The sequence below is a fragment of the Hyalella azteca genome, unplaced genomic scaffold (genome assembly GCF_000764305.2).
Source record: "Hyalella azteca isolate HAZT.00-mixed unplaced genomic scaffold, Hazt_2.0.2 contig17667, whole genome shotgun sequence".
Lineage (NCBI taxonomy): Eukaryota > Metazoa > Arthropoda > Malacostraca > Amphipoda > Hyalellidae > Hyalella > Hyalella azteca.
The window spans coordinates 21,626-43,239 of NW_025947442.1; the positions used below are offsets into that span (position 1 = coordinate 21,626).

Below are 21,614 nucleotides of genomic sequence, written 5' to 3' on the forward strand. Positions count from 1 at the left end.
ACATAATAGTTACAAATAAATAATTTCGGAGATAATCTAAAATTTTCATTTAACGATGAATGAGCTTTATCAGAAAAGATGGTAAAACCAAGAAAAAGCGCTGCGTAAGCATCCTATGTGTTTTGTCAATGCTGATGTAAAAATTTTAATTTTTAGCGAATTTTCTCATTTATAAAAAAGGCGCTATAGTGCTCGTCATGTCCGTCCATCCGTGACTGTCCGCCACGAACGGACGCGAAAATGCACTCTGTCACTCACCACAGTAATTGCTGATCTAATTCTTTTTATTATACATACTACATCTGGTGCAGAGAAAGATTTGAGATTCTTGCCTTATTTAAGGCAAGAATCTCAAGCGTCTGCAGTCGTATAAATATGCACGCAGCTACTGAGAGACGGCAGTCGCGGTGTTGTCGGCGCTCTGAAGGAACTCTGAAGCTACTCTGCTGCTCTCTGAATAAGCCCTGATACTCTGCTGCGCTCTGAATAAGCTCTGATACTCTGCTGCTTTCTGAATAAGCTCTGATACTCTGCTGCGCTCTGAAGAAGCTCTGTGGCTACTCTGCCAAGCTCTGCAGAAGCTCTGAAGCTACTCTGAAGAAGCTCTGAAGCTACTCTGCTGCGCTCTGAATAAGCTCTGATACTCTGCTGCGCTCTGAAGAAGCTCTGTGACTACTCTGCCAAGCTCTGCAGAAGCTCTGAAGCTGCTCTGCTGCGCTCTGAAGAAGCTCTGCTGCGCTCTGAAGAAGCTCTGAAGCTGCTCTGAAGAAGCTCTGAAGCTGCTCTGAAGAAGCTCTGCTCAGCGGCAACATGGCTAAGGCGCTCTGGGCTCTCACGGGGCTGCTGGCCCTGCCGCTCATCTGCGCTCAGGACCTCGGTGAGGCCTGCGTGTCATTCAGCTTCATGCATGCGTGTCATTCAGCTTCATGCATGCGTGTCATTCAGCTTCCTGCATGGGTGTCATTCAGCTTCATGCATGCGTGTCATNAGCTTCATGCATGAAAGTGTCATTCAGCTTCATGCATGAAAGAAACATTCAGCTTCATTCAGGAAAGTGTCATTCAGCTTCATGCATGAAAGTCATTCAGCTTTATTCATGAAAGTAAATAAATACCATGGCTAGCAATATCTCGGAACATGAAGCCGGGAACATTTACTCATGACATTTTTGCTTTAAATAACTAATATGAGCTATTATTTATACTTAATTAAGAGCTCTTATTTGTTAATTATCGCCAATTATACACTCCCAGAATTTGATTGCATCATAGCAAAACATTAGTCTATTACATCTCAAATTTTTCAAATGCAATATATGAACCGTATTGCAAAGTGTTTAACGAACGATTCCATCATGACGAATGACATTATATGCTCATTACGGTATCGATAGGATCACTTTATTTCCCGTATGATTCGAATTGTACCTTAAGTCTTAGTAATTGTACCTAAAGTCTAAAGTACCTACCCTAGTTCAATGAGTTTTAAATGTTTTCCAAATGAACCAGTTTTGAAATTTGGGGCTTCGCGTCGTGCATGGTAGTAATTTTGCAAGCATGCAGCTGTGTTTGAGATGGATTTGGATTAGATAACAGGCAGCTAAGCGGCTGAAGTGGATTGACTGAATAGTCTAACATAGAACTATTTGTAGAACGTTCACGAATGTGCCACATACGAAAGCTGATTCGTTGGTGTCAAGACTGGCAATGGCGATCGTACCGGCGATATTTTGTGGCCCGATTGCCTTATAAAATTAATTCCAATCTAGCACCGAAATAATCAACCAAGATCGAAAGTTTGATGAAAGTTTTATTATCGTGAGCTTTATCAATTTGTAAGTTCATGATCTACTTCTCGCCCAAACGGGGGTTTAGCTGAAAAAATGAAATTTAAGGAATGCAGTGTGTACAATCTGATCTATCTTGAAGGAATTTTCCTTTCAAATATTCGTAAATTGATGAAGGGAAGTGATTTATGGGTTTTATGGGGTCGTGAATTACTCGCATTTACCATTGAAGAAAAATTAATATTGTTTGCGCAAATAAATTCTCTTTTTTGAACTAGGTGCCATGACTATGTGACGAAAAAACAAGACTCAAAATGGTCACACAATGAAATTGAACTCATCATTTTAAGTTTAGGTTTCCGTTTATAACCACTGTAGAGGTCTCCATTTATAACCACTGTTTCAACGTTTAATTTAAGACATCTGCACCACTATTGACTTTGACGGGGCAAGGCGATTCGTATCTAACATGGTTTATGTACATTTGTGCGAGGTGTGCGATTAGATTAAATCGTAAAATAATCTACGTCATCAGTAATTTTAATAAAATCAAAAGGTTCCAGGCGCCAAATTGAATAACAATTACTGAAGAAAATAACTAATACTCGACTTGCATCAACGTTTTTTCTGCTTCTAGCAACCATGATGCGGCAGTGCAGACAGAACCATCTAGACCGTCTCAACGAGTGCATCGTGAGCGCCCTGATGAGAATTTGACCCCAGCTCGCAGTGGGTGAGAAATTAAGATTACTTTCTGTTCACAAATTTTAGTACCATTATTAAAAAACAGACAGTCTGGCAGATTAACGCCATCAAATAGGAAATATAATTTACTTACCACATCGGCAGTTTTTTATTTCACCTAATTGGTATATTACACCTCACCTTCACATCGAACCATAACCTGCTAAACTTAATCTTTCAACTTGGTTTGTTAGTTAACCTCATCAACCTCATAATTCCATAAGTTCATCCCATGTTCAATTCACTTCACATCTCGTCCGTTAACTTTTCAACAGCGACCAAATCTGTGATTTCTCCCCTCCAATCAACTAACTTCGCCAGACTACGAGACTGTCACTTCAACCTCACTCTGACAGCGCCCACACCCTATCCTCCCCACAGGTATTTTCCCCAGCTGCAACTACCACCCTTGTTACTTCAACCTCACTCTGACAGCGCCCTCACCCAATCCTCCCCACAGGTATTCCGCAGCTGCAACTACCACCCTTGTCACTTCAACCTCACTCTGACAGCGCCCTCACCCTATCCTCACCACAGGTATATTCCCCAGCTGCAACTACCACTCTTGTTACTTCAACCTCACTCTGATAGCGTCCTAACCCTATCCTCCCCACAGGTATTCCGCAGCTGCAACTACCACCCTTGGACCCTCACCACCTGAGCCCCATCATCTTCAACCAGCTGCAAGGTCCGGTGCAGATGCGCTCCAGCTTCGACGACATCGTCATCAACGGCTTGTCCAAGTTCGACCTCCACTACTTCGAGTAAGTGGCTGCTATCATTTTCCCGTGTACCGTCGAAACATTTCAATTATTCCGATATCTTAGAATTAGGAAGCATTAATTATAAGTGAGCAGAAATTGTTTCAGCGTTACAGGGGAAAAAATGTGGGAGGCATTGCAACCAAATCAGTGTAAATCGGAAGTCATATTGATCTTTATAATGAAATTGAATTTTTCACGATTGCCACGAACTAAAATACAAGCAAAGCATTATCAGCACCCCTGGCAGAATTTACTTTACGATGAGAAATTTTTAAGAAGCGTCAGGTGTTAAAAGAATCTGATTTCAGCGATATTTGGAACTAGTATTAATTAAAAATTTAAAAGCAAAGAAAACTCCACAAAAATTCATAGTATCTTTAAAGAAACGTTTTAAATCTTTAAAGACGTTTTCTTTAAAGTTACTATGAATTTTTGTGGAGTTTTCTTTGCTTTTAAGTTTTTAGTGAATTTGCGATTCAAGCAAACGAGTGATATTATTACTTAGTATTAATTAACATTATATCGTTCGAAATTCAAATATAGCACTTTATGCATCCACTGTTTATCCAAAAATGCATCTGTAGTAGTAACAAGCATATTGAGATATTAACGGAACTTGAATTACCTACTTTGAAGTTAAGACGGCATAGGACCATAGGTTGCGTGCATGATTTCAAGTGAACGAAAACAATCGCGAGAATGTAGTATTTTTTGAATATTCGGGACTTAAATACCATTATTGAGATAGTATAATCAATTAAACGATCATCTTTATAAAAATTGACTATATATTCAATGAATAAATAATTCATTGAGGCACATAAATTGATACTGCTGGCGCTACGAAATGTTCGAATCAACGTCCTCAAATACGAGTTAAAATGTCTATCCTAGCCTAAATGCCTATCCTAGGCGCGCGTATTTTAGGATAATAAAGGCGACAATAAGAGATTGCCCGTTTCTATCAAAACTATGACCTGCTTGTGTCAGTGCGTCAACATAAGATGGACAGTCACATCCCACCCATCGGCGATAATTTTCATACTATAAGGCTGTACACGAACGATATACCACTTGTCACGTACGGCCCATATTACGGCCTATGGATGTACAACAGTATTAACAATAATATAACTCAATTTTTCAGTCCGGCGACCCTATTAGATGCCTTGACAGTAGCTGTTGTTTATGCCGTCTCTTTTTTTCTCACATGCTCATCTTGCACAGCATATTGTTGAACTCCATTAGCGGTGCTGTATGCGTTCACCCGCTGTAGCTGTTGTAGAAATGTTGCTCTATATGATGTAAAGTTTTAGCTTTTTGTTGTTGATTCCTTTGCTGACTGTCATTGACAGTCGCTGCCACATCGCTGCCACCTTCATACGACACCGCTGGCTTATTGTAGGACGCTTGTTGGCGCCCTCAGCTGATGCCGGCCCTTGTAGTCGCTCTCGTAGATGCTCTCGTAGACGCTCTTGTAGACGTTCTCGTAGACGCTCTTGTAGACGCTCTTGGCTCTGCATGTTGTTCCGGATTCAGAGAACGCAAAATAATGCGTAGACGCTTCAAATTACTCTGCGTCAGTCGTAGGCTCGAAAGTCTTGAAGTTGCAGGTTAACTAAGACGCGACAGACAAAACTTGAATATTCTCATAGTTTTCGGCTGCAGAAATTAGTAGATGAAGGTCTTCTTGGTCTCTTCTTCAGACGTTTAAATGAGTTAAACATCGCAGAAACAATCCGAGAACGACCATGCTGTTCGAACTCATTCAAGTACGAATGTGGTACATAAGTGCTTAAATGTAGATGCCCATTCACAGAGGTTGGAGAAAAAGTCGTTACATATAGAATTTTGGGGCCTTGTAGTACAGAGTGGTTTTTGGTACTGGAGTTAAATGAGGCAATTCGGTAGAATTCGGATTGACGGATCCCCGAGATGTAGGTTAATCATGAGATTGATGCGATCAGTTTAGTGATTTATTAATTCAAGTGTTCCTTCTTCATGTACAGTACTTATAAGACCCAGTGGACAATTACTTATAATAAAACACGAGCGGAAGGAACAGCACGAAATCGGGCTTGGGATGAATTCTCGTTTTGTTCTAGAACTACCCGTAAATCACAAAATAAAATAGCTGCTATTACCAAGCCTAAAACTAATAACAAATTATCAGACCTTATAGATATCAAAACTGGCCATGATTAACTGGCTTACAATGATGTTTACTTTTCTTTTAATTTTAGTCTATTTAATATGGCTATCGGCCAGAGTTCGCGAGAACGGTACATAATTACGGTATTAAATATTCAACAAAAATGCAGTTTTGCACCTAACAATATCATGAATCATTACAGAATCTATGCTAGCATTATTCATCTGCATGTATATGCGAGCCATGAAGAATTGAATGGCACTTAAACTGAACAAAATTAAGGTTATTTCGATTATTGGTATTCTATCTGAATGGAATTGAGGTCTGTGAAGCAAGCAGCGCTGCCGCTGTATAGCTCAATATTGTGCTGTCACAAAGAGTGATTATGTTTCGCCACCACTCGTGACACGATGCGGCCCTTAATACTTAATATGATTCTGGATACTTGATATGATTCAAATTTTACATTTTACTGATGCTGGGATCGGCGCAATTTCGACATTAGTTCTATGGAGGCCAGGCTGGAAAATTTTTACAGCATTTATCGCTTGAGGTAGTAAACTTATTCGCTGTTAATTTATCTTATAATTACACATTAATTTTATGACACGACGTATGAATTTTAAAATAACCCTCAAAATTTCCTGAATCGGAATGCTACACTCCTATATATTCAATTTTTTATAGGAATGAATATTAGCGATGTCTACAAAATTCAACCACACAATGGATTTTTACTAAATTCAATAGTCAGATTCATTCAAGTAGTACTACGAGACGTGATTTAAACTAGTGAATCGGATGACGGAGAGTACTAGGGGAGGGTATGGGGTCATCTTCGAGACCAACGGTTACAAAGTCCAGGTTATTCTTGTACAGCCGTGCTGGATGTGTGGAAGTGCTATGTGTGAGAATGGGGAAACGGTGATCTGGGCGATATTTGTATCCAAATTCCTTTGAAAGAAAGCTATCAACTTCACGTCGACATATCATGTTTGTAACACCTTTGAATCTGGTTAATATCTGTTCGAGGGTAACAGGAAGCAATCAAAGTGCAAAACTTCGGCGATAACTCACTGTGGTTAGGCTTCTTGATCCCTTACTCGTCGCTCCTTAAACCACCGGTAGGAATACTTAGTATTGTATGATGTAACTGCTTCCTTAGCGGATGATTGGTCTTTCAAGTATTCACTAACAACAATGTTCTCCTATATAATGTCAGTTTTCCTAATTGTTGTAATTGCCCTAACCATCTTCCGCCCTCCCTATTGCAGCTGGCACTATAGTCTCAGGAAGATGTTCATCGGTGCCACAATTCCCACGTTAATTGTGAAAGGCAAATACAACATCATGGGGTGGATCATCGGGCTACCTTTGCAGGCCGTGGGATCGTACTCTGCTGTCTTGCGTGCGTTGGGGTGATAAGTACAATTTTTAGGACAAAAACGCCAACCTGAGGGCGGCTGCAGGGATGCAGTATGTTTCAGACGACTCTACTTCTTCTCCCTTCATTTGTACTCAACTGACTATGTAAATAAAAATAGCCCTGTTATTTTAATTTCATTTCAAACTGATTGTATTCGCTGTCCTAATGATTCTTATCGTCCGGGTAGAGTGAGATAGATTCTACGTTGAAGTTGACTACCATACTGACGCACCATCCCTGCTCTTGATGATAATGGTGATTCATTAGATCTTCCGTTGAGAAATAATTGTTGAACATGACCACCTCAAAATGAATTTTGTTTGTGATTAGATCCGCCACTTCATTTCAATATTTCGGGGGTAGGACCTTTGCTGGTCTTCATGGGTGTACTTCGATGACTCTCGTATACTTGATCTTCAATGAGCTATATTTTGAAATAATGGAACTTCCCAAGCATCCCTTTCGGGATGCAAGTACAAAAAATTGCGGCTATAGAATGATTGAAAAAGTCTTGGAAAGCAATGTCTCATGGAGAAGTTTCCGTCAAACTTCGCTACCTGTGGTAATGTGCCACAGGTGTCGAAGCAAATGTGGTGAAGCAATTCATAAAGAAATTGATGTCATTATTGATAACTTTATTCAATATGTTTGTGTCACTATTGCTCCTTTATAGCCTTTAGAAGATTCATTTTGGGAAGCCGGATGGTGTATTTTATGTCTACCCTGATGAGTTATTCTTAGCTGCACACTTTAGTTGGTTTTCTGAACAGTACTTGGTACTTTAGGTTACGAGGTACAAAGTTCTACTCGTCTACCTTTTCTATACAAAAGTTTTACTAAAGAAAACTGTTAGGGTTGATTGCTCCATGTTCTATGAAAGTGTATTTATTATTAGACACTATGTGAGTTGTATGATAGTATGTATTTCAATATTTAATACTTTCGACATCTCTGGTTACAGGCGGGATTGAGCTCGAAGCCGAGAGTGACTTGGGCTTAAAGGCAGACGGCAGAATGTACCTGAAGAATGTCAATCTGAAATTCAAAATTAAATCACATGATCTGCAGCTCGAAAACCCCTCCGGCAGCAATACTGTTCTCAGTGAGTATCATGTACAGATTTTTGATGGTATTTTGGGAAAGCAAATCTCCGTGAACCTGGGGAATTAATTAAGCACATCCGGAGATTTTAATTTCAGGAATTTGTTATTTTGGCATTTTTGGGTCGATTCTTTATCGTATTAGGTCGATTTTGATTATTTTTGATCATGGTTGGCCGAGTGTGGTTAGATTTGTTATGTATGGTCCTTTTTTGGTATGCTTAGTTGGGTTTAAATGAGTTTTGGTAATGTTGAAATGGGTTATGGTTGAAAGGGTTCGATCATTTTCGGTGGTGGGTTCGCTTGGCATAGTCAGGTTGTGTTAGAATGGATCTAGGCTGGTGAGGCATGGCTGGATTAAAATTAATCCGGTTTCTTTTAACTTTCTTTTTATTTTGCATAGATGAATGCAGTATTTATATCGAGGACTACAATAGGGAGATACAATAAGAGAACGGTAATGATATACCAGTGTAGATGAGGTGTTAGTTTATTTTCACGATTTTGTACAACAGGTGACGTCATGCAGAACTTCCTGAACGAAGTCTTCGACCTGATGCTGAGAGCCCAGCATCCTGAACTGCAGAAGATGTATGGTGACTTGCTAGCGACGATCCTCAAGCCTTTTGTTGATTCCCTTCCACTAGATGTCGTCTCGTATATAACTAACGCTAATTCATTAGATAAACATCGGCGCAAGACAAATGAAAGACTGATAGCTGAAGCTCAAGCGACCATACTTCAGGGATCACATTTGGTCTACGGGTTTTATCCTATAACGTTAATGTTATTCACTTGAACGAAGTTACATCAAAACGATTACACGGATCATTAAAACGAGTAATGATCATTCATGGATCATTAAAATGATCATTATAAAACGATTACGCAAAGAAATGATGAGCATTTGGTGCCTCTATTGAATTATTTACAATTAGTAATCCAATCCAGCCAGATGTAGAGGTCCTATTTATTGCAGTAGTTGTCCCAGCAAAAAAAAATCGTACCATTCCACTTAGGGAGAAGAGTGAGTGTCTATGCAGATCCCAGTGAAAATTTGCAGACAAGTCAGCTTCCGATTTGGAGTACCAGAAGCTAGGGCGACTCTAAATTTTGTTAGGGTAGGGATGCTCTCTTCTTGCGTTTGTGCGCCATCCTGACAAACTCTGCGTTGGCAGAAGATCGTATCAGGGCTACGTTCTCTCCTTTCTCTTGTGTGTGTGTAAAATGATTGACTTTCTTTTTACAACACTTCTCTTTAACTTCACTTCTTGTTTGTATGTTTGTCTGTCTGCTGCAAATCTTGTAATCAAAATTTAATACACTTCTACTTAACCTATCGATCTGAAATTTTGCACACTTGCGTAAAGTTGGAGAAAATGCATGAATCAAATGACAAAGTAAATTATTTAGAAAATTAAAAAAAAATTCCAATATTAAAATAATTGAAAAAATAATTTTGTCACCTACAAATCTTATAACTGATGTTTGACACACTTTTACCTGTCCAATTGATCTGAAATTTTGCACACCTGTGTGAAGCCGGAGGCATTGCTTGACTAAATTGACAGAATAAATAATTTTGAGAAAAAAATTGTATATATAAAAAAATTGAAAAATTAATTTTTTTAATATTTGAAAATAAAATGAGAAATTCATAGTACATCTTTAACATTGGAGACACTGGATTCTTTAGAATTGTTGTCTTTAAAAAGTTATCTTTAAAACGTATATTATTCTAACTAATTATCTGGACACTATGCCTCACTCATGTTTCTTGGTGTAAATACGTCCCTTTGCCGTAAAGAACTTGGTCATGAAGATTAGGGTTACCATGGATAAAAAGTGAATCGCTACTAAAGTACGAAGGAATGTCCTGTTTGATCTAATTTCTAAATTTAAATTAGACGCTATATATGCTACTCCTAAATACTGTGAGGAAACGATCGAACAGTTCCATGTTCCACACCGACCGTTAGTAGTGCGTTATAACCACTTTAAGAAAGCTTATAAGTTTCCATGTTCGAATGAGAATAAGAATAGAAACGCAGAATAAAACATTCACAATTTTAAAAATCATTCATTATCATCTCACAAGTTGAATAAGTTTTGAAGTGGCATCAACAACATCTTGATTGAAAGTAAATGCAAAAAATGAAATTATTACAACATTTGTTTTAAATATCAGGCGTTGATGAAAGACATGGATCGAGGAAACGCAACCTCATTTCTAAGTAATATGTGATCATTTTATGTATTATTTCAATATAACATCGGAAATTTCGTGAAGCAAAATGCCATTACGTCAACTAATATTTCTTCAGTAGGACCTGTAGTATTGAGGTCTCTCTCATAATATTGAGTATATAATATTACGAGTAATTTTTATCATACATAATAATAATGTATACATGGATATGATCTTAAAATAATGTATATAACGCATATATCTTCTATATCCAGTAATTATGTAGATATCATGGCTCTTGAGTATTTTTATCTAAGATTAGCATCATCCACGTGTCGTTGGCTCCGCGGGCTGAGGCAGGAAATAAATATTATTGTAGCGTTTCCTCCTGCCCAATATCCCTCCCGCTACACTGCTACAGCCAGTCATATATCCCTCCCGCTACACTGCTACAGCCAGTCATATATCCCTCCCGCTACACTGCTACAGCTAGTCCTATATCCCTCCCGCTACACTGCTTCATCTTTAATACGAGATTTAACGTGAACATTGTTTTTCTGTGAACACGTTTGCGTAGCTCTTATGTCTTCACGTGTGCGTTGCGTTCTGGCAACAAGCGTGCATTGTTATTTCGACAACACACACAAATGACATGTATACAAATAACTTCAACATACACGCTTCGAAGGCAAAGCCGCTTAAATAACCCCCATAATACTACTAACCTAACCTAACCCTGTTCAAATAAGTGAGGTTCCCCTTTACCTCCAGTTTGAGGCAATGCATGCGGCGGAGAGGGGGCACGCTAGAGGGCATAACGGCCTATGAAGTCATGTGTTCAAAGCCAAATGCCGCATGTCCACATACACAAAATAAGCTTGCTAAAGGTAAGCATGGCCATACTGCATCTGGCCAAAGCTATTCCGGCCTAACATCTTCAGGCCTAAATTACACAAGTTGCAACATTAAAAAAAAAAAACACCCAAAACAAACCTGAGCAAACCTAACCTAACCTAATTGGCTGCAGGAAGTTAGACAGGCGGTCCAAGTGTGCTGGTAGAGCCAGTCATTGGTTGCAAGAATGTTCTGAGCCGCTACAGCGTGAATAGGTTAGGCCATAAGAGGTGAGGCCGGAGTAGGTACAGCCAGATGAGGAGCTGCCTGGTGATGAGATAGCATGCTTAAGCATTGGCTGAAGACCTACGGCGCTATTATCTTTCGCCAGTGTGTCGCTAGTCTGGATTACGGAGTTCAAGCGTTGTCTGCGGCATCTGGCTCTGAGGCTGAATAAAGTTATGCATGTTGAAGCTGGGCGTTTGCCCCAGGGTTTAATCAAGAGTAAAATTTGTGGCCTACGGCTACACCCCCGGGAGAGCCGGTGAGCGGGGACGCTGATGGTGCCCTGTAAAGTTATATAACTTATATACATATGTGGCGTCAGTAGCCTGGTGCATTGCGTCATGTACGGATGACGCTTGAGACGTGTATTTGATCTCATTTCAATCGTGTAATGTTAGTGTGAGTAGAGGAGTGAGCGAATTGAATATAACTCAGTTTTAAAATTCAATTAATTTGTTAATGTTAATTAATTAATGTTAATTTCCTAAGTTTCTAACTTATAGTGCTTACCCGGAATGGTGACGTTCAAGAAAACACCTTTGAGTTTCAAGATTTTCGTTGTAATAGAAATTCTTAATTTGGGGTATATTTTGGCCGATCTTGTTATTTCAGCTCGCTCGTGTTCATATACTCCAGGTTTTATTTCTAATTCGCCAAGATAGCTGCATCGATTTTTGGAACTGTAAGTCTAGAATTGTCTTCAGTCGACTGCTTGGTTACGTTTTCAATTGACACACAGTAGTCTTGACAACCCGGCGCATGGCCGCTTCGCTTGCAAGTGATACACTCTTGAAATAGGATGCCGAGCCTAATCGCAAGTAATTGCGTTTGCCGTTTTTCATAATTCTGGGCTTTATTCCGTTGCATCGGCAGGTTTTTGCAGTATGAAAATTGAAGTATCTCTATGAATTTTGTTCTTCATAATTAAGATGAACTACAACTGAACAGACTAAGAGGATAGATTGCTGCAGTTGCCATTCAGCATAGACCAATGTTCGATGGTTATAAAATTCTATTTGTAACTTCGGAGGTAGTAATGTTTCTTTTCTATTCGGCAGTAGTGATGTTTATAACCATTATAGACCCGTGTAAAACAGCTGATCGGAACTTTCTAATGACGTAGCGTGAAATTAATCAGGATGTTACTCAGAGCATGCAAAGGGAAAATGTAACCCAGAGCAGGCAAAGGGAAAATGTTACCCAGAGCATGCAAAGGGAAAATGTTACCCAGAGGCCAGAGCATGCAATGGGAAAATGTTACCCAGAGCATGCAATGGAAAAATGTTACCCAAAGCATGCAAAAGGAAAATGTTACCCAGAGCAGGCAAAGGGAAAATGTTACCCAGAGCATGCAAAGGGAATATATTACCCAGAGCATGCAATGGGAAAATGTTACTCAGAGCATGCAAAGGCAAATAGGAATACAAGCCAGTTCTGCACTGAGTGGCATTATCGCGATTGATTCATAATTTTTGCTAAAAAATTTTTTGTATTTTCCTTATATTTGAATGACCTACTGCCGCCGGTAACACGCCCTTGGTTTCTCATGGCTTATAAATAAGCGTTGCTACCTCCGCTCTGATGTAAACGTCGTAAGATTGTTGGTGTGGTTACCTGCTCGCCTGCCAGACGCGCGAACTTCAGTGCTTGGCAAGCTCCTGTGCGAGTTGTCCATTGTTGCTGGGCACTTATGGCGTACAATAATGTGCCGGTGCTTGTAGTAAGCGTATTTTTGTAAGCGTGCTTGTAATTTGTTTTTGTTTTCATAATATCTAAAACTAAATTTTATGCGCCATTATTTCTATTATTGACTACCAACGAATACTGTGAGGATCATTGTTATAAAGTCATATTTCGTTGTTTTTAATCAACGGGTTGATACTAATTTCAATCGAAACTTTCCTAGTGTAGCTACTTATTTACTAGAAATTCGTCTGTACTTAGATTTTCATAGGACAGATTCATGTGTGGTTGTTATCTTCATAACGTCGTACAATCATAAATTCCTCCATGATAATATTATCGATAACAAATAAAAGAAATAACTTTAGTGAGTACATTATTGAGTGATTATGACCTTTATCCTCAGAAATCTCACGACTTATCATGCCACTCGTCTTGTCTCATCACCAGACCAACTAAACGATATCGCAAGCAAAAAAACGTACAAGATCTTCACTATATTTCAGTCTCGGCGTCGTGCGCGTGTGTGTGTGCATCCATGATTTGTCAGCGTGTTTCAATTAATAACCTTGTAATCAATGCTTTTTGAAAGATCATGCTTTTTGAAAGATCTTTTGTTCATAGGAGATCGAAATTTGTGATCCGTTTCTGGCCTCATCTGGATTACAACCCAAAAGTATGTGAGAAATGTGGTCGTGGAGCGCGATCGTCACGATCATCTGCGTAATTCCTTGAAACTACGATCATCCTTGTCATTTTCTTAACATTCTACCTGATGCGTCATGAGAAACCGATTTAATGAATTTCGATCTACTTAAAATTTACATACGATTTATGGAAAGATTTATCTTCTGTGCGCGATTATAACGTTCTATAATCGTGACGTCTGACACAAATTAAATCTAACGATGCAGTGAAGTTAATCTTGTGAATTCAACAATTTATTATATGTTAATGATTAGTTTTATCCTTGACGGCAATTTTAATGCACGGCCCGCATGCAAATGTAACATTATTACTCGTTGCTGCCGGCTCTTCAATGCAATAAACCATTGCTTATTAGGAACAATTAGTCACTGTAAAAAGAGATATTCTTGCTTATTTAATTAATGTGAAATATATTTTTGATGATTATTCGATATACAGATAGAAGAAGTTATAATAACTCAAAATACCTTGTATATAGCAGTCATTTCTGGTAATTAATTTATTTGAATTATTTTGATGGTAATTGGATTATGACGTTGAAAATAATTGAAAAAAAATTAAATTTTTAAATGATGTCAGCACTGAAAACTTAAAGATAAGCATATAAGATCACTTACAGTGATAACATTGATAACTACAATGCAATATATAAAAAGATTTCATAAATGAAAAGTAAAGATCTCATTTTTATTTATTTCAAGTAGATTTTAATGGAACAATTTCTTCTTTTGCTCGACTTTTTTTCTAACGAGCTACTGCCTAAAGTGTTAGATTAACTCTCACTACATTCACTGCAGATATTAATAACAATAAATTAACAATAGTTATTTATAGTTTTATATAGACCACAGTTCTAAGTTTTATTGTGCGTATTTAACCTCGCCATGCAAGCAGGATTATCAGTCGCCTTCAGCCGGCGGCTGGTGCGCGCATCCGTGGCAATCAAGGCGGTACGGTGAGTCATGCATAGCGACAATAATTATGAAGCATGTAATTACTGTAATTAATGTAAGTAATTACGTGGAGGTTACTCCTATCACTATACTGCATGCATGTGGAAGTTTGATCCTCGCAAGTATTGGTGTTTTATTTATTCTTTATTACTTTTAAATCGACATGTAAGCGAACAAAAAAAAACATGAATGATCAAATTGAATATGTTATTAAAATATTTCAAAATTCCCCATTATTAATCCCTTCAAATATTACCTTCAGTTCGAATTGGATAAAAATTGGAGGACATCCGTTTCCCTACATAAAATAAAACATACAATACATTCGATTCTAGTAACTTACGCAACATTACAACTTGCTCACAACAAAACACATATAAATACATGCCTGCGCATATCTATCTCAACAAAAGGCCACCCACATAACCCACAAACTCGCATAAAAAAAATTAAATAACATATAATAACATAATAACAAAAATACCGGCCGTGTGTTCTCGAAACAACTCGCAAATATAGCATAAAACTCTCTTAATTAATCACTAAACTATAATACCTGCAACTAACAAAAGGACAAAATGTAAATTTAAACTATACACTCAGCTGCATTTTTACCGCCGCAAATGATTCTGCATAATCTCATTCTGAAATGATTAAATCACCCGGACGTACCAAACAAAGTCATCAACAAAACCTATCCAGCTATGTACACTTTTTTATCAAACAACATCATTGGCTCATAATAACTGAAAAAATATCTAAAATAAGCTAACCTGATTAATCTAAGCTAACCTGCCCTAACCTAACGTAACCAAACTTGTCCTGACCTAACCTAACCTAAGCTTACGTGACCTGTACCTGTACGTCATCGGGAGAGCGCGTGGCAGGGGAGACTAAACTGCAATCGTGAGTTTCCGTTGGGAATCGAGAATTTTTAATGCAGATTCTATTCGAAATTATCATGATATATTTGTAAGTAAATATTATGTAAGTATTTTGAATTATTTAGTGTACTTGAACATTTGAAAGTATCAATTCAAAGTTATAAGTGTTTATTTTATTTCTGAAGCTAAGTGTAGCCGGCAGAATTTTATCCAATGTTTAAGTAATTTCAAAAGTGGATTAGCTGCATTCTTCAACTCCTAGGATAAAGTAATATCTTAGATTTTTCCTAAAAAGAAAATTATTGTTATAGGATTTACGTTCGTTCCAATTTTCTTGAATTTATGATAAATTTAGGCTGATCCTCGACCAACAAAATGATTGCTTTCAACATTTGTTCGCACCTCAAAACGTTCGGGATTCACTAGCCAGAACTACGTCCATTAGTTTTAGTAACGTTAAAAAATATCCACAAGCTGTCAGAAAAAACCCTAATTAGATCAGATAGGAGACGTTATTATTAGGGTCAAATTAGCGAGCGATCAGGAGAGGCTATGGTTTAGGGCGAAGTCAGTGAGGGACGCTGTGCTTGCGGGATGACGACAATTAGTTTCATTAAAATTTTTGGAGTATTAATCTGTTTTGGACAAGGAAAAGAAATTGGTAAGTTTCCGGCATATCGAGCTGGGCGATCTGGTAAACTCAATGAGAAAAAAAGTTGGCAACACTGGCCCAACGGCTGGACAGTCGGGAGGTAAACGCCTAAACGGCAATAAGATGACCGGTCCGACACTTCAGCGAACTCGCGTGCGAACTAAAAAATACCCTCCGCAGCGTACTGATATTATCTACTTATATTTCAAATTTGAAGAAAATCCGTCCATTATTGACGGAGTTATGCGTGCCAGAGTTGAAAATGAAGTTCGAGCTCGCAGGCGAGTTCGCACGCGAGTTCGCTGAAGTGTCGAATCGGTAATAAGATGGATAGTAGTAGCAGTAGTGATGGCGCGGTATGTTGTTAAAACACGCTCAGTTTTACACAACGATTTGTCTGCGCAGTTCTAATCGTTGCAGATAAAACGTTGCGTGTGGACGGGAAAACTGCGCAGTTTTGAAGCTGGCGGGAAGGCTGCACAGTTGCAGCAGCTTAGTAGAAAAATTCAAAGAAATCGATGGAAGCGCAAACAGAGAAACAGCTGTAAAACAATTAATAAGTTGAGGAGCATTTACCGTAAATAATTGGGGAAAAATTAAAAAATCGATTCCATCTGGATCTGGAGAAAATGACATCGACAAGCCATCTCTCTTGTATTTTGATTCCTCGCATTTCCTAAATGATCCACTCTCTTTTTTAACAAGGCAAATGCCAAAATTGATCAAAATACTGCCTTCTCCATGGCACGTCTCGGACAAATTTACGGACGGACTCGCGGTCGGTCTCCCCCAAATTCAGTGAGCGTGGAATATCTCCCAAAGTAATGAACGTAGCTCGATAAAACTTGGTACACGTATTCATTATGACCTAACGGTGATGTTTAGCACGTGACAATTTTTTCGATTTTGCCTTCGTTTGCGAGTTATACGGCTTTATCTAATCAAAAAAATTGGCACGAGCTAAACATCCCCGTTGGGAGGTTAGGTTCTATATTCAACGTTTCGTTTAAATCTGTACAGCAGTTAAGAAGAAATGTCATGCTCACTGCAAATTTCGGCACGTATCGTCATATAACTCAAGAATAAAGGTGAAATTCCAAAACTGTTCACAAACTAAACATCATTGTTAGATCCTACTGAATATGTGTACTAAGTTTTATGTTGTTGTTGTTGTAATTGCCCATCCTGGTAGTGGCGACTAGGTAAGGGAGGGGGTGATAGGTCAGTTTTTCCGGGCACTTGGTGCCACTGGTAGTTCCACGACCATCACTGGCTCGCTGACCCGCCAGAATCATTTTATTGCATTACACAACACCCTGGACATGCCAGGTACTCATTTATCAACCAGAGTTGGATGAATAGCTGAGTTGACCATGAGCTGAGCGTCCCGGAAGAACTTGTCCTTAGTGGGACTCAAACCCGGGAGCTGGGTGCGAGAGACAGAGTCTCTCACCACTGCACCACCGCATAGTCTCTCACCACTGCACCAAGTTTTATCGAGCTACGTTCCTTACTTTGGGAGATATTCCATGCTCACTGAATTTGGACACCGGACGCAAGTCCGGCCGTAAATTTGTCCGAGACGTCTCCATGGCGAGATCGCGCAAAACTGAGCAAACTATAAGTCGGCACCGTGTGGACGCTCTAAAAATTGCAACGATTTCATTCCGACTTAAAACTGCGCAGACAATTCGTTGTGTAAAAGTGAGCATGTGGACCGGCCTTTAGTTGTGATCACATTACGGTTCGTGCTGGACAGAGTTTGGCCGAGACAAGGAGAGGAAAAGCGCCTAAATTTTCTGGATAAGGATCAATGAGGCAGAAAACTGGAGCTCTGCATAGATTGTTTCAGAATAATTACCGATTACTTCATTACCGATTAGGTGGAGTTATTACCGTCGAAGATGGCCAGGCCAGAATCCTTCTTCTTTCGTCCTCTCCCCACCACTTGACCTCACCCATATGGATGCTGGCCGCCATAACTCGGCCATTACCCTCCCTGCAGGTGTGCAGCGACTCGGGGCGCCTCGTGAGCTTCGGGGCGCTGAAGGATGCGGCGTTTCGGTGGGGCGGCTACCTCCTGACGAAGGGTCTGGAGAGGGGCAGCGTGGTAGCGGTGCTCAGCCCCAACATGGTCGACTACCCTGCTGTAATGTTGGGCACCTTCAGTGTTGGGTGTGTCTACACTGGAATCAACCCCAGCTACACCCCCAGTCAGTGTGCAACCTAGAATTTTGTGCACAGACAGCATTTATTAATCATTAGAGCTCTGAGAATACTTAATACTATTATACGAATGATGAGTACACAACAAAAAATACAGTACACAACAGTAAACCTCAACTGCATGCAGCTCCCGGTCAGTATACAGGGTTTGAGTGCACGTGCAGCATTTATTGGGCATTAAAGCTCAGAGTAATCCATGTTGTATTATGGCAACTGCCAGGTACAGTGCATACTGACATGAATTCTGAAATGTCCCAATGATAGTGAAACGTTTCACGTTACCCAGAGCTTCGTTCCACCAGCTGAGGTGGCGTACCAGCTGAAGGACAGCGGAGCGAAGATGCTGGTCGTGTTTGGGCCACTACTGGAGGTGGCCAAGAAGGCCATGGCCATCAACAAACAGGATCTTCCTATGGTGGCCATCGGGTCATCAGATGGCCTCCCTAACGTCGCCGATATCGTCCAAGACACGACCATAAACTTCGCCCCACCAGCCAAGGTATTATAATTTTTAATTTCATGCACTATTTGAACATATGTGCTGCCAGGGGGTGAACAAGGTGTTTTTTACAAAATTATGTTGATTAAATATCACCTAACATTGCAGGTAACTCGAGGTAGTAGGGTAATCCTACGTTTCTCATGTTATTTTTTTATCTTAAGGCCCATAAACGGCAGAACGGATGTTCAAAAAACAGAATATATATAATAATATTGCATTTTTTATCGGTATCCATAGTATATCTTGGTTGAGTCTCGTCACGATGGGAATTGTGTAAACGAGTTCACATAACCCCTATTTATTTTCAATAAAACCAGCAGAACACTTAATGATGCCCTATAAAAATTCATAACAATTCACACCATTAAATCTTGTGGACTAATGAAAGTTGTTCACTCCACTATCTATCAAAGAACTCCAATCAAGTAAAGTAATTCCTAACCGCTTACAGTGTTCTATTCAACCCACAATCCAATCCCAATCTAGCATTCAGCATGTAACATACTAAACCTGTGAAATGACATAAAATACAACAATGTTTCTAAATTCAAGCGTCAAACAGACTTGAATGCACGTATAATGAAAAATTTTCATTCGATTACTTGTGTGGACAATTTCTTGTTCTAAATAATGGTTTTAGTTTTTCCCTATCCCTTGAATATTTTGCTTTGAAATCAGGTATTATGTTCAATAATTTCATAGCCGTTCCCACTGATACTAACTTGGCAATACTCAATGGAACGGGGATGGATTTTTCTTCTATAGTTGACTGGGGAAGAGTGCATGGCTCTCCTGTACTCGAGCGGCACGACAGGCAAGCCGAAGGGCGTCTCAGTGCACCACACCGCTGGCATCGCAAACTTGGACATGATCTCCCACCCCAGTTACTTCTTGGGAGGGTTGTCCACTGGTGGGTTCTGGTGTTGCTACTCTAACAAAATTTGGATGCAGTCCCGACTCTGTAATAGGTTCCTCCTAGGACTTGGGGAGCATCTACATCAGCCCTTCTACGTCAGCTTCGGGAGTGCTTGAAGTGCAGCCTCGTATAGCAGCTTGCGAGATTGGTATGACTTGGCCTCGGCTAACCCTCCTCACACTCTCAGGACTCAAGTCGATAAGGACTAAACTAAACAACACTAACAAGTCAGTAAGGACTATTCTGACTAAAAGCTTATTCCGATCGGGTGTTCAAGCAAGCTCAAAATAATTCTAAGCCGAGTGCTGAAACTCTTGGGCAGGGAACCAAGTCGTTACAGATTTTTGTTAGGGTATATTGGCGCGTCATGCTGGCCCGCAACAAGGACATGTTGTCCTGCCCGTTAACACTATTGAGGTCATTGGTAATTGAAATAGAGAGGCTGTCTCATCCCAGTTTGTAAATTTAAGGTTACCTACTAGACTACTTCGCTATTGAGTTAATTGTGTTATTAGTGACTTGAAATGGCATAATATTCACCATAATATTTACTCGCATACAAAACATTCTAGCCTTCAATACAAGGGGCAGTGGGGTGATCAGACTGAGTGATATCAACAAGTGATTAGATTAGAGACGTTTTACGCTTTAGGTCCGTTGCCATCATGGCTGTACTTAATGCTTCACATCAACGACAGGTCGTTGCCCCGCCTATCGTACCTCGCGTGCTGCCTTTTTTATAGCTTTTTTTACTACTATAAGGATTTAATTTTTTTTAATCTTATCCAGCTGATTCCCCGAGCTTCGCCCTAGCGCTCCCCATGTTCCATTTGTCGGGGTTCCTGGCCATTACCAGCCTGGCGGTGCTCAACGGAGTCAAATTGGTCAACGTGACCAAGTTCAACCCGGGAACTTTTATTGACATCCTATTAGAAAATAGAGTAAGTCATCGAAGTACAAATCGTGAACTTTTAAAAAAGGTATATTCAATCCAAGCAAAATCAACTTGAGCGAAGTTTCTGACAAAAACGAAGGTAACATAAAATCCTTAAAAATTTAAAATTTAACATGTTGAAAAAATCATTCATCACTAATGCGGGCATGCCGTGCTGACGCTCGAGGAGCTGTTTACCACTTAATAAAATTTAAATAGCTTGGCTTGCGACTGTTACTAAAATCGACTTTGGCGGTGTGGAATTACGGAATATTTTCTTGTCCACTATAGGAACCTACTAGGAGGCTGGATGCCGCGCTAGCAAAACTCTCTCCGGTACTTGAAGCAGCCCATTTTGCATCAGTGATTGGTTAGTTTAACTTGAAAAGCCGTCTGCGATAGGCTGATGGAGTTTCAAACTTGTATATTTTTTGATAGTACGACCCTGAGCTAATCTTTAAGCGCTGGAAGCTGCAAATGGCAGTGGAAGAGAAAAAGTAAGTGGAAGCGAATTAATTCACTGATGGAAATCAGTGAAAGAGAAGGAAGTTTGTGAGAGAGAAGGAAGTCTGAGAGAGAAGGAAGTCTGAGAGAAAGAAGTCTGTAAGAGTAAAGGAAGTCTGTGAGAGAGAAGGAAGTCTGTGAAAGAGAAGGAACTCTGTGAAAGAGAGGGAAGTCTGTGAGAGAGAAATTAGTCTGTGAGAGAGAAGGAAGTCTGTGAAAGAGAAGGATGTCTGTGAAAGAGAAGGAAGTCTGTGAAAGAGCAGGAAGTCTGTGAAAGAGAAGGAAGTCTGTGAAAGAGAAGGAAGTCTGTGAAAGAGAAGGAAGTCTGTGAAAGAGAAGGAAGTCTGTGAAAGAGAAGGAAGTCTGTGAAAGA

The 21,614-nt window shown here is 39.6% G+C and overlaps 2 protein-coding genes across 2 annotated transcripts; both read left to right on the top strand.

Moving 5' to 3' along the window:
• The first annotated feature begins 751 nt into the window (after nt 1-751).
• Nucleotides 752-9,256, top strand: LOC108669216. Its single transcript, XM_018156518.2, has 6 exons — nt 752-877; nt 2,424-2,519; nt 3,147-3,294; nt 6,721-6,854; nt 7,834-7,974; nt 8,488-9,256. The coding sequence occupies exons 3-6, from the start codon at nt 3,230-3,232 to the stop codon at nt 8,769-8,771; spliced, it is 624 nt and encodes a 207-aa protein (XP_018012007.1). The 5' UTR covers nt 752-877; nt 2,424-2,519; nt 3,147-3,229; the 3' UTR covers nt 8,772-9,256.
• An 8,567-nt stretch (nt 9,257-17,823) lies between these two features.
• LOC108669215 (4-coumarate--CoA ligase-like 7) lies at nt 17,824-20,827 on the top strand. The gene is made up of 4 exons (XM_018156516.2): nt 17,824-18,372; nt 18,688-18,884; nt 19,653-19,797; nt 20,593-20,827. Exons 1-4 carry the CDS (start codon nt 17,973-17,975, stop codon nt 20,811-20,813), a joined length of 963 nt encoding a protein of 320 aa, XP_018012005.2. The 5' UTR covers nt 17,824-17,972; the 3' UTR covers nt 20,814-20,827.
• The last annotated feature ends 787 nt before the right edge of the window (nt 20,828-21,614 follow it).

Coding starts and splice junctions, on each gene's coding strand:
- LOC108669216 (XM_018156518.2), top strand. CDS start 3,230: ATGCGCTCCAGCTTCGACGACATCGTCATCAACGGCTTGTCCAAGTTC. Junction 3,295..6,720: donor TTCGACCTCCACTACTTCGA/GTAAGTGGCTGC, acceptor TCCCTATTGCAG/CTGGCACTATAGTCTCAGGA. Junction 6,855..7,833: donor ATCGTACTCTGCTGTCTTGC/GTGCGTTGGGGT, acceptor CTCTGGTTACAG/GCGGGATTGAGCTCGAAGCC.
- LOC108669215 (XM_018156516.2), top strand. CDS start 17,973: ATGAGGCAGAAAACTGGAGCTCTGCATAGATTGTTTCAGAATAATTAC. Junction 18,885..19,652: donor ACTTCGCCCCACCAGCCAAG/GTATTATAATTT, acceptor TTTCTTCTATAG/TTGACTGGGGAAGAGTGCAT. Junction 19,798..20,592: donor CTTGGGAGGGTTGTCCACTG/GTGGGTTCTGGT, acceptor AATCTTATCCAG/CTGATTCCCCGAGCTTCGCC.